The sequence below is a fragment of the Engraulis encrasicolus genome, chromosome 21 (assembly GCF_034702125.1).
Source record: "Engraulis encrasicolus isolate BLACKSEA-1 chromosome 21, IST_EnEncr_1.0, whole genome shotgun sequence".
NCBI classification, from domain to species: Eukaryota; Metazoa; Chordata; class Actinopteri; order Clupeiformes; family Engraulidae; genus Engraulis; species Engraulis encrasicolus.
The window spans coordinates 6,152,250-6,165,333 of NC_085877.1; the positions used below are offsets into that span (position 1 = coordinate 6,152,250).

The 13,084-nt window shown below is 45.5% G+C and overlaps 1 protein-coding gene across 2 annotated transcripts in view; it reads left to right on the forward strand.

Moving 5' to 3' along the window:
- Window positions 1–13,084, forward strand: part of exoc6b (exocyst complex component 6B) — a 111,027-nt gene that overhangs the window by 45,775 nt on the left and 52,168 nt on the right. For both annotated transcript variants that reach the window (XM_063187350.1, XM_063187351.1), the window contains exons 9-17: window positions 177–260; window positions 638–684; window positions 2,668–2,788; window positions 3,192–3,263; window positions 4,162–4,259; window positions 5,091–5,196; window positions 5,541–5,650; window positions 10,809–10,920; window positions 12,917–13,051. In XM_063187350.1, the coding sequence (XP_063043420.1) occupies window positions 177–260; window positions 638–684; window positions 2,668–2,788; window positions 3,192–3,263; window positions 4,162–4,259; window positions 5,091–5,196; window positions 5,541–5,650; window positions 10,809–10,920; window positions 12,917–13,051 (885 nt within the window). The remainder of the gene's footprint in view (window positions 1–176; window positions 261–637; window positions 685–2,667; window positions 2,789–3,191; window positions 3,264–4,161; window positions 4,260–5,090; window positions 5,197–5,540; window positions 5,651–10,808; window positions 10,921–12,916; window positions 13,052–13,084) is intronic.

Genomic DNA, 13,084 nt, shown 5'->3' on the forward strand with positions numbered 1-13,084 from the left:
ATACACGGACAGTGCTATGATTTTACCATTCAGCAACAGGGTTTTTTGTGGGTGAAGTGTTCAATAGCCTACATGTGTTAACTTCCTTTGGAAGAGCGATACAGGTCAATACAGCTCAATGTTGCTAAATTTAGTGGTCTTAAATCTGTCTCAAATCTGTCTCATCTCTCTGCCAGGGTGCCAGAGACACGTTTGAGAACTACTACAGGAAGCAGAGGAGGAAACAGGCACGGCTGGTGCTGCAGCCACACTCCAATATGGTACGGACACCTCATCACACTGTTTACTGGATAGGATACTGTAATACTGTCTTACCTTGTGTTGGCAAATACAGTAGTACACACTTTCAATACAGTTTTCCCCCTGATTCGCTTTCAGCTCCTGTGTGACTCCTTTTCTTTTTTCCACAGCAGAATTATCTCAATGTCTCTCTCTCTTTCTCTCTCTCTTTCTCTCTCTCTCTCTCGCTCGCTCGCTCGCTCGCACGCGCGCGTGCGGTCTCTCTCTCTCGCGCGCTCTCTCTCTCTCTCGCTCGATCTCAAAAATATGCATGTGTTTGCTGATTCTTGATATTTATACAGTATAGTAGGACCAAAGCCCAGCGTTACTAAGCCTGAGTCTTCTCTCTGATCCTCAGCACGAGACCCTGGATGGCTACAGGAGGTACTTCAATCAAATCGTAGGGTATGTGGAGTGTTTCCTTCCATTGTTTTAATCAAATCATCGGATATGTGGAGTGATGTTTCCCATTTATTATCTTGGCCGTAGACATCACACACATCGGCCATACGAACAAAATCTTATGCCTCATAGCGGTTCTGTTCCAGACGAGCAAATTTGAAAGGATTCTGATTCCGCGCAGAGGCTTTATTCAGTAGCCAAGTATGTTTGTCATGCTATTTAGAGTGCTGCAATGTAAGCTACCATATAACCAATACCATACACATCGTCGGAGGATTCTTTTCAACAGTATACTTGGACATTTTCTCTAACTGCTGAGATTCAGTGTTGCAAGTCCACATCAGTAAACAAGGTTTTGCCATTTATGTTGGACTAGTTTGATTAGTGTGAAAGGACCTTGAAATATAAGCATGATGATAGGATTCTCACTTCATAGTTATTAATAGGACTAAGATTTAGATGACTAGAAATCTTCTTGTGGTCTCTCCTTCTAGAGCACATCCAAGACTTTGTGTCTGTACTGCTCTGTTACTGCTGGCATTAATATTGGTGTAATAATAAACTATTAAGAGACCTTGACCCAGGCAGCTAGGGTACCGTGCTGTTGTCCCGGGGACCCAGGTTCGCTTCTGGTACGAGGTCATATCCCCCGTCCTCCCTCATCTCCCTCCCCCACACTCGTTTCCAGTCACTCTCCTTACGGTCCTGTCAAAGGTAAAGTCATAAAGCCCCAAATATAAATCATAGCAAAAAAAAAGCAAAAAGAGAATACACTACAGTATAAATAAAGTATTAGTTACCAATCAGACAGAAAAATAACTAAGCCTTGGATGTCTCCCTCTTAGAATCTTGTTTAATATTTGCACCACCTCAGTTACTGTAGGAAGCAGACCGGCCATAAATGCTCAAAATAAACTCAGAAGGGCCCAGCCGTGGCATTGCACTGCTGCGCCGGTGACCCGGGTTCGATTCCGGCCCGGGTCATTTGCCTATCCTTCCCCATCTCCCTCCCAACTCATCCCCCCCCAAAAAAAAAACAAAACAAAACAGAAAACTCAGAAGGTTCTTGCTTGAGTTTTTTTTTTTACTCTCCAAGTTAGCATGTGAAATCACTTGAGGGAATCCTATTGAAAGTCCAAAAGACTCCCTTGTTGAAAAGTCCCCACAGTTCAGTTGTGTCCTGCTCAAGCTCTTCCCCTGGCGCACCCAAATCCGGCCTGTCAGAGAGAGAGAGGTGCTCTGGGTGGATTTACGGTTTTAGTGGGATGGGACATGACAGATCTGTGTTTTTCTGACTGTCTGGATGGGGAATGTCAGGGGGGATATCGGGAGAGGGGGATTCTCCCACATCTGGCTCTGGCTTCTCGTCAAACACTCCCATGGCATTGCCACTGCAAAGGGGAAGGGCCCTGACGGGTGACATGCCACCACCACCACCACCAAACACGCGCCTGCTTGGTGACGCCTGCCTGGGTAACGGTGCCTGGAGTGCATGTCCCTATCACAGGGTTTGTGTTTTTCCCTCTGCATAATCAGAATCAGAATCAATATTTTTTGGCCAAGTATGTTGACACACATGAGGAATTCGCTTCTGGACATTGGCCTCTCTCTGTAGCTGTACAAAAAAGGGGGAAAAATAATAATATACAAGCGACACTACCTCCTCTTTTTTCTGTGAGCTGATGCAATAAAATGTCATATCTTTGATCTATTGCATGGTATTCATTGTGTTCTGCATTGACCTCTTTTAGTATGTTTTTCATTTCTCTCTCTCTCTCTCTCTCTCTCTCTCTCTCTCTCTCTCTCTCTCTCTCTCTCTCTCTCTCTCTCTCTCTCTCTCTCTCCTCTCTGCTCTCTGTCTGTCTCTGTCTCTCTCTCTCTCTCTCTCTCTCTCTCTCTCTCTCTCTCTCTCTCTCTCTCTCTCTCTCTCTCTCTCTCTCTCTCTCTCTCTCTCTCTCTCTCTCTCTCTCTCCCCACCTCTAACAGGTTCTTTGTTGTGGAAGACCACGTTCTGCACACGACTCAGGGCCTGGTGAACAGGGCATACGTGGAGGAGCTTTGGGAAATGGCTCTCTCCAAGACCATCGCAGCCCTGCGCACACACTCGGTACGTCCCCTCTCCCAGCTCCAACATGGCATCTGCAGATGCCTTAGAAATGCATAGCACACCGCTTTTAACCACTTCTGTGTCAAAACTAAAATAAATGTGCAAAAACATTTCACTGACAGGTTTGTGGTAGGGATGTGTCTGGTCTTGGCACAGTTTGGCATTATTTAGTTTAGTAACAGAGCGCGAAAAAAAAATGCATCCTACAACAACTGATGTCATTGTGTGAGAACTGACAGTTCCCACTCAGGGTCTGTTTTACAGAATCTTGCAGAGGTCCTGAGCCCCAGCACAGTATATGCCACATCATCACCACCATACTTACTGTGAGAAGAAGATCTTTTCCTTCAAAACAAGATGTTGAGTTTGGTTGTCTTTTTGTTCCTGTCTTTCCCCCTCTCAGTCATACTGCACTGATCCTGACTTGGTGCTGGATCTGAAGAACCTCATTGTGCTTTTCGCAGACACATTACAGGTATGGGTCGTCATACTGGTGTCATGGAAGGTCCTCTAGTGTATTCTCAATAATGGGCTTCCTGGATTCAGAGGTTACTGTCTAGTAATACAGACTCTCCACACATAGTCAAAATGAATTTGTTAATTCATCATCTGACAAAGTCACCACCACCACAGTGCTGCTAAGAATGCAAAGTTAATCTGTTCTTAGACATCTTCTTCAGTCTGAGCACTGTACATTGTCATAGTTTACAGATAGCTATGATAAAACAGTGCAAATGTCATTTGCACTACACCAGTACATGTGACCGGATGTCAGTTGCTTTATATTAATTTTTATTGTACATAATAAGAGTTTGGATGCAAAACCCCCTAAGTGCCTTTTCAGAAAATAATCTTAATTCATTTTTATTTAATACAAAGCTATCAAAATTGCATATTTTTTATTTTATTTATGTAATATAACTATTTATATGTATTGTCAAGTACATGAATGTAAACCAAACCAACAACGGGGTTCTCTAAAAATATAGAAGTGCAGGTCTTCAGAAATGGAGTTAGGGGGTTTTGCATCTGAACTCTTCAATATATTTCCTATGTTTGTTTATGTGTGCACTTTATGGTGAAGCTTTAAATCTCAGTGTACTCTTGTATAATGGCAACAAAGGCATTCTATTCTATTCTATTCTATTCTATTCTATTCTATTCTATTCTATTCTATTCGATCTGGTATTGGAACCAGCTGATTGAGTGAATGGTTACAACGAATTCATACATACAGTACATACGGAGATGAGTGCGTACTACTGCATTCTTAGCCTGAATGTGCTTTAAATGCCTTAAATGTGCACTTGTTAAATGATTGTGTGTTTTTTTGTGATCAACATTTCACCTCAAGCTTTCTTCTCGGTTTGAAGGGTTACGGTTTCACGGTAAACCAACTGTTTGACATGCTACTGGAGATGAGAGAGCAGTATGGCGAGATCCTGCTGAAGAGATGGGCCTTGACCTTCAGGTGGGTTAAGGTCAAAAGTCTGAGATAAAGGCTGCCTTGTTTTCCTTATTGTGATATGCTCCATTCCCACCATCACCATTTTGAAAAATATCATAAATGTGTTCCCTTCCTGGTAAATCGATAACCACTATTCAGACCACAAAAAGCCCCACGAGACGTACAATTGTGTACACTTTTATCGTCAGACCACAGAAACAAAACAATTGTTGGGTATCCTCAAAGGAGAAACAAACTTCTCTTGAAACACCTTCTTTCGCGTGTTTTTTTTATTTTCTGTGACTTTCTTAACCCTGTTAAACTTGGACCAGGAAAGTCAGGGAAATGCCAGCCCATTGTTGCTAAGCCAGGGCACATCAAAGTCTTGAGTCAGAGGAGCGCGGCCGGGACGACTAACGTGTCCGGAATGGGCTGAGGGGGGACAGGCAGGATGGGAACGCGGCTCTGACCTTGTTGCAAATCCTCGTCCATTCCCGGTGGGAGAATCTAGGGCCGGGTCCTGGCCAAGAAGGAGTCTTTGGAATTTGTACGGCCCGGAAAAACAAATGGAATGTTGAAGAAACGCATGAGATGAACGCGAACACACAAACACACACGCGTGCACACACACACACACACACACACACACACACGCACAAATTCATGTGAAGTTTAAGTGGTCTACTCTCTGCTGTCTTCCTTATTTTTGTCATGGCTTTGTTTTGCTCGTTTTCACCTGCAATTTCAACATAACATAGTTATTTTTTCCCTCTGCAGCTTTGCTTGTTTTGCGTTACCCATCATTGTTCAAAAGACACTTGAAAAGTATTTTTGTTTTCCCCTGTCGCCTCTTAGACAAATCCTGGACCAGGACAACTACAGCCCCATTCCCGTGGCTTCTCCAGAGGAGTATCACAGCATCACAAGTCACTTCCCCGTCCAGGACCCAGAGCTGGACAAGGTGCCTTCAAGGGCAGGCTGATGAATAGTGTCCAGTGTTGCTAGATGTATCTGGTCATTTCCCGCTCTAACGTTGCTCAAAAACTCAAAGTGGAGGCGCTAAATTCCATCCAATTTCAACCAAAATGTATTGATTTCTATGGACATAAAAATACAGAGAAACCCGCCCAATGGCTGTGTTATTTACCGTTTTTACCTGCAGACGGCTGTCCCAAGTAGCCCAATTGGGTGGGTAAATGCCCAATCTGGCAACACTGATAGTGTCTAGTCTTCTTAAATGACATTGAATATTGCAATGTGTGTGAAGTTTTACAGTGTCTCACTATTTGCTCTTGTGTCCTCTAGATTCCTTTCCCCAAGAAGTTGCCGTTCTCAGAATTTGTGCCCAAAGTCTACTGTCAGCTGAAGGAGTTCATCTATGCCTGTCTGAAGTATTCAGAAGATCTTCATCTCAGGTAGATGTCTCTGTCTTTGTCTTTGTCTCTCTCTTCGTCTCTGTCTTTGTCTCTCTCTCTGTCTCTCTCTCTCTGTCTCTCTCTCAATTTCTCGCTCTGCCTCTCACAATCTCACACTCTCACTCCCCCATCTTTCTGTATCAAAGGCGCACACACACATCCGTTGTGGGCTTGTTGTCAACACCTGAGTTTGGTTTTGTGTCCCACCCTGCTGTATGCTTTCCTACTGCCCTTTAAAGATGAAGCTCCCCTTACATCACCACCACCACCACCATACTTTAGTGATGGCAGACTCCTCCGCACACCAGGCTTCCTACCTCTTAATGATTTGTCCAGGTACACTAGTCTCTGAAAGCCAAAGGAGATTTAGAAGAGGGATGACTGCTGGTGTTTTTGTTCTTTGCCAATATAGGCCATTTTACATGTCCACAGAAGTGGTGTGTCTTCTGCAACTCTACATATTTCACTGTATAGTGTCCGGTCTTTGCCTCGCCTTTCACAAAGCCGTCTAACTTTTCCAGTAAATGATTACTCTTCCAGTAAGTTATTATTTGCATACATATACAATAACTCCTGTCCCCGCATGCACATCCAAATGTATAGTGCATTTTGTTTTTCTTTTGGTCCAACTTATTTAGCTCAATTTTGACACACAACATGTTGCATTCTTGTGGCTATCTTTTATGCCTTACAATATCTGCTAGCCCTCTAACACACGCATGCATGAATATAGATAGCTATCCGAGAGGGTTCTCAAATGGGTTCTAGTGAAGTTGATCCTTTCCGTGTGCCCCTGCAAATTAGGACTCGAAGGGGTCACGAATGTCAAGGTCAGATTTCGTGGGCCGGTAGTATCGATGACAAAGTTTTTTTAAACTTCTGTGTTGAGCCCCTTCCTTTTGGTAGACATGATGTGGGGGATTATGTGTCTGCGCAAAAAGCGAAGTATTCCTCTGATTGGCTGATTTCGGAACAGATTCAGGTTTTTGAGTGTTTGAAGTCGTGCTTGTCATGTGTGTTCTGGGAGGTGTGCGTCAGGTCTGGTTACCTCTCCAGAAGGGTGGAGCATCTGGTTGGCTGTCTGATCTTGATTTTGGTGGGGTGGTGTGGGGAGACTGTTCAGGTTAAGGAAGGGAGGGGGTGGGGGTGTGGGGGGTCTGGCGGTGGTGGTAGCCAAGGGGTTATAGGGGTTACCGTTGGCGGGTTGTGTCAAAGCGAGACCTTGAGAAGGTGCTGGGATATTAGCAACCTTAAACCACTCGCTGCTCCCAGATTTCCTCTGTTGTCCAGACTTCCTGTGCTGACTTTTAAGAGGTCTTTTTCATTCAGGTTTTTTTTTTTTGCCCAGTGACTTCTTTGTTATTTCAGCAATGATTTTGATGGTTCAATTACCAGATGAGGAAATAAGACAAGTCTAGGTAGGAGGCAGTCAGGAAGGATTAATGACCACAGCACATTTTTTAACCTTTGTTACGCCACTGATCATTGACCTAGTTTTTTTCCCTCTAAAATATGATGTCTCCCCTACTTCCAGACAAATCTTGGATGTATTGATATATGAAATAGTGTTTGGCTTTGAGTACGGTGTATGGAGGTCTGTGTCAGTGAGCAATACAGCGTTTGAGATAAATATATTGTATCAGGAGTACACACAATCCATCTGTTTTGTGAGGATTGTGTGGGGGGTGTCCTTAGTGGAATTTCACTTAAGTGACTCCTTCAAGAGCATTGCCTTTCAGAACTTTCCACCGAGGCCTCTTTCATTTTGGTATGGTGTGTAGAGTGCAAAGAGTCAGACTGGGCTCAGAGAAGTATCAAGGCCCCCCAGCCCCACAAAAGGATGAGGAATCTCCAGCGCATGTGACCACAATAAACATACAGTATTACGATTTTCCTCCATGTCTTAATTAGACTCTGTGAAAAATTAGTGTTTGGGTCTTCTGGGAGTAGAAAGCAAAGGAGGGCCATCAGACTGCTCCAGATGTAGGCTACCAAAAGGCAGTGGTCTGGTCTGTGTGGACAAGGTGGGGTAGGGGAGCCTTGGAGAGACAGGAGGACGGGTGGTGGAATGGTGGGTGGTGGGGAAGTTGGAAAAAACACTGTGGTTATCGGAAACGGAAACCTGTGAGTGACAGACCAAAGGAGACAGGGAGCAGGGCTGCATACTACAAAGGCCCACGTTCACAGGAGACAGTCGGGCCTTTGCGGTTTGCACCGGATTCTGTGCGGAGATGAGAGGTGCCTTTGCTGGATAGAGGAGTGGAGCTTGGATGGAGTTGGGGTGGGGGGAATGGTGGAGAGCGAGAGAGAAAACCAGAGAACAAGAGAACTCCACTACAGAACTGGAGCGCAGGTGGTGTCGACTCGCTGGAATTCAGGAATTTCCTCTGCTCAATCTCATCGCCCGTTTCGTCTCTCCTTTCAACTTATGCATGTGTGAACTTTGAACTTCTCAGTTCATGTTTAAAAAGGGCCATTATGCTTTTTGGGGGATATGGTGTTAACATTTCAAGATACCAACAGCACTACTAACTGGGCACTACCACAGGCCCTGATCATTCTTCCATTGACATGCCTTGACATCGGCAAACAAAGACTTGCCTCTTCCCAGAAGAGTCCACATCCAAGTGGCGTGGTGCCTCCATGCTCCTCAAAAAAGTCCAGCATCTCCAACAGTTGTGTTATTGAAGATTGTTTTGTAAATGCTCTGATCCTGGAAATATTTAGATGTCAGTGTATTCCCCCTCTCCTGCAAGGAATCAGTTGTTAATCAGGCTGGCCTCTAAACTGCCTGCATGAATAAACGGAGGAGAGAGGTGCCTCACAATAGGATCCATCCATCCTGAGTTCCGTTCCAACCACCACAGCCGCCTATTCCACCACCACCACCACCTTCTCCACACTCCTCCGCCTACCCCTCATCCCTCCGTCCTGCCTTTTTTTCTCTCTTTAATCAGCCAAATTGCTCTCCTGATTTCCTTTCCTTCCTGGCCACAACACTCCTGCACCCCTTTTCCTGCACCCCTCCTCAACTGCTCTCCTTTCCCCCCAAGAATCTCTTGGTCACATCCTTGGATAATCCCTGCATCTCCTGCAGAAGCCAATCAGAAACTGACCCAGTAGTATCACGAATGTGTATTCTTTTTCACGTAGTCGTTTGATGTGTTTAGTTTTTTTGGTTCTTTCGCAACAGTTCCCTTTGTATTAACGGGTGTTAACCGAGCTGTGGAGGGTTTTTTTGTTTTAATTGAGTCTCTGGTGATGATAACTGTTTAAATGTTGTTTGTTTTAAACTCTTACATGTGTACAGAATACTAAACAAACAGTTATACAGCTGTGTTTGTAGCTCGTGAACGGGTCCTTGGGCGGGTTGCCGTCGAGCTTACCAACAGCCTGTTTTTTCGTGGGTTTTGTAGGCCCTGCATCATTTATTTTCTTCTTCGGAGTTTGACTCCATCAATCTCTCCCTGAGCCGACCTTTAATGACCTTGGGTTCAGCACGGATGGCGGAGGAAAACAGGGTGACGTGTGTCTCCATGATCTCATGGCTGCAGTCATGCCTGCCAATGCCAAATGGCAGTGAAGCCGACAGGGTGGGGGACAAAGGGATCAGTTGTCCCGGGCCCAGGGAGATGGAGGACCCAAATTTGGGTTTTCATTACATTGTATGTATTGGATGGGGGGTCCCTTTCAGATTACTTTGTCCTGGACCCATCAAAAGCTGTCGGAGGCCCTGCCAAATGGAGCAGTCAGCCGAGCCCTGCCACTGGGGCCTCTACCGCCCCCATACTCGTCTAGACTTCCCAATGGAGCGTGCGTGTCTGTGTGCATGTGTGTGCTCGTATACGTGAGGCGTGTCTGCGCGCGCGTGTGTGTGTGCATACTGCGTACGTGTGTGCGTGTGTTTGCGTATGTGTACGTATGGATGTAGGAGAGGTGCATACAGTATGTGTGCGTGTGTGTGTGTGTGTGTGCTCGTATAAGTGAGGCGTGTCTGTGCGTGCGTGCGTGCGTGCGTACGTGTATGGGTGTGTGTTTGCGTATGGGTGTGGGAGAGGTGCATGTACAGTATGCTTGTGGATGTGCGTGTGTGTGCACCCACGTGTTTGCACGTGTCTGTTTAGCACATGTGAGTTTGTTTTGGTGTTGAGATACAAAGGACAGTAGTGTCCATTTTTCAAAGCCAGCAGCGTAAGGCCACTGTTTGTGTTTGTGAATTTGATCCTTACGTTTGCCCTGCTCATCACTCTGCCTATTTCTGCTCTGAGGGGCCATGATTGTCACTGTACAGGGAGCTCTTGTCTTGTCCTCCCAGCAAATATTTGTCTGACTTCTCTCCCTCTCTTTATTTCTCTCTCTCTCTCTCTCTCTCTCTCTCTCTCTCTCTCTCTCTCTCTCTCTCTCTCTCTCTCTCTCTCTCTCTCTCTCTCTCTCTCTCTCTCTCTCTCTCTCTCTCAATAACATTCGAGAGGTAATTTAGCAATTTAGCAGGAATGTGTTTGTTTGCCTTTGAGAGGAGAACCACTGCGCTGCGTGGATCTCCACAACTGTCAACATTGGTCTTTCTCCCCCTACCCCCCCCCCACCCCTCTCCTCTCTCACCCCCTCTCCCCCTCTCCTCTTTCCCCTCCTCCCTTTCTGTCCTTATTGTACTCCCATCACTCAGTCTGGGTCCCTGTCCAGGAGGCTGGCCGCCCATCCGACTTGGGACATTAGCGGTGAATTAGCTTCAGTTGAACATTTCCTAAGCTCCACAAAGGGAGAGGAGACAAGAGAAGGGAAGAGAGAGGATGAGGAAATGGTTAACCCTGCTCTTTTGCAGCCATTTTCAAAGGCCACCTTTTCTCCAGACCTTAAGCTCAAAAGGAAACTGTGACTTTGGTGATCTTTTATCCCTTTCACTCAAGGGACAGTAGGAACTGGATAGTGACAGGCACATGGCACAATGGTAAATGGATTTTGTGTGTGTGAAAGAAAGGGAGAGAAAGGGAGAAGTGGAAACAGAAGGAGAGAGAGCGAGAGAGAGGGAGAGAGAGCGAGAGAGAGCGAGAGAGAGCGAGAGAGAGCGAGAGAGAGCGAGAGATTCTACATACAGTACTTGCAAATGGGTATGAGAGATTTAAAGATCTAAATTTTATCAAATGTTTTCTTCTCCCAGCTCTACAGAGGTGGACGACATGATCCGCAAATCCACTAACCTGCTGCTCACAAGGACTCTCAGCAACTGCCTTCAGTACGCCATCAAGAAGAAGAATGTAGGCCTAGCAGAGGTGAGTGTGTTTTATGTGGTGAGGCTTGGGTTAGCGACTGGGATGGGACGATGTGCTTGGTTGTGAGATCATTGGAAGCAGGTGCCAGCTTCCTCATCACTACTTTTAAAGGCCACACGTCTTTTAAATATCTTAACCCTATCTAAACCACCACTTTCATATATCCTAACTTTCCAACCCCTTTGGCCTTTCCGGAAAGCATTCAAAGACATTCCCAGCTACATTCCCAGCTAATTCCCAGGATCTGAGGTAATCTGGAGAAGGTACCAGCTGACAACTTTTGCCTTCCAGTGCTCTTAGGGACACCTTATCCTTATCATTTATTTTAAAAGCCCATACAGGACCCCAAAACACTGTCTACCAGAAGGAAAACACCAACGCCCTGATGAGAGCCACAGTGCCGAAACGCGTTGACGTTTTTTAATGCATTTGCCCTTTAAATAAAGTTTGTTTTTTACTACATTAACCAACTGAAGGGCTTGGACCAAGGATTTTTTCCTTCAGTCTTTTTTAAACATTGAACCCCATCCAAGAGCACCATTTGGTTTTGAGGGACACTAGTAGCGCTCTACCAACTCTTCAGCTGAACACTATCTACCAGTTTCCCAAATTCTAACTTCCAAACCCTTAGGCCTGTCCAGAACAGCATTCCAAGACATTCCATTTCCAGTGGTCCCTCAACTGCTTGGATATTGAGGTCATTTGGAGAAGTTACCAGCTGGAAATCCTACGTTCTCAATGCTCCTATGAACACCTTCTCATCACCCATTTATTTTAGTCCACACAATAACACCAAGCCTGCCTCCTCCAACCAGTTTCCCAAATGGTAACTTCCCAACCCCTTTTTTGACTGGTCCAGGAAAGCATTCCAGTTCCATTCCATTCCCCTTCCAGCATTCCCAACTGTCTCACCGCAACAGAGTTTCCCCCGATCCCAGTGTCCCGTAGCGAGCTGTTCCGAGTCCTGACACCTACTCTACCTCTCAGGAGCCAGTAGCCTCTGGATGCCCCTGCTCTGCGCTCCGGGCCTTAACTCTCACTGTCTCTGCCTCAGAAGAGTGTTTAGTCTGCCTGACCCCGCTTTTATGGACTTTTGTTTACAACCTTGCAGACTCCAGATATGGAGTTCAGCTGGGTGCCACTGAAGCGGGGAGAGCGTGCGTGCTCGTGCGCGCGCGTGTGTGTGTGTGTGTGTGTGTGTGCGCGTGTGTGTGAGTGTATGTGTTTGTGCATGTGTGTGTGTGTGTGTGTGTGTTTAGGCACACTGTGAAGGCTTCATGCAGGGCTCTCGCTTGTCAGTTTGGCCCCAGAAGGTCACCATGGGGACACAGATTGTTGTGTTATTACACATCGACGGAACCAATGTTTCCACCAAACCACTTAAAGCACAAGAGCCTTTTGCCATGTTGACACATTTCCTGCCTTTCAACGGCTTCAAGTCCCTGTTGAGGGGGTGACCTCTGTTGCGTATTTGCGTGCGTGCCTTGGAAAGAAGGTAGTCATGGAATCCATACAAAAAGCACACTGTAACCCCATCTGAAGTAAAGTAAATTAACAGAGTTGCAAATCCACCCATTTGAGTGACCACTTAAATCATTACAAAGAAACTGGTTATCTTTCAGTAAGCATAGCAATAGGGTAGAGAAGAGTAGAATAACTTTATTGATCCCCGGGGGAAATTAAGGTGTCAAGTAGTCTACATACATACACATAATGCCCACATGGACATTTCAAGATAATAATGGCAACAGACGATAAAGACAATAATGTTTGATTGTACTTAAAAAAATATATGTATACAGTATAACATTGCAGCTAAAGGCATCTACATGTGTTGATCAATTCATGGTATGAAAATCATATTTATCAGTCATGAAGTTACATGTTTGTCCATAGCACCATTTTTTACTTTGTTTTCTTTTTCTACCTTCAACCATGATTGTTGGTCATCTGACATGTTGGATCGTGGTGTTTGTTTTTGTTTCTCCAACCTCAGCTGGTCCAGATCATCATCAACACTTCACACCTGGAGCAGTCCTGCCAGAATTTGGAGGAGTTCATCTCCTACATCACCAACGTCCCCCACGACAACATGAACGCCACCAAACTCTACGGCACCTCAACCTTCAAGGTACCGTAGTAGGCCCTGTCCGTGACCCCGGGC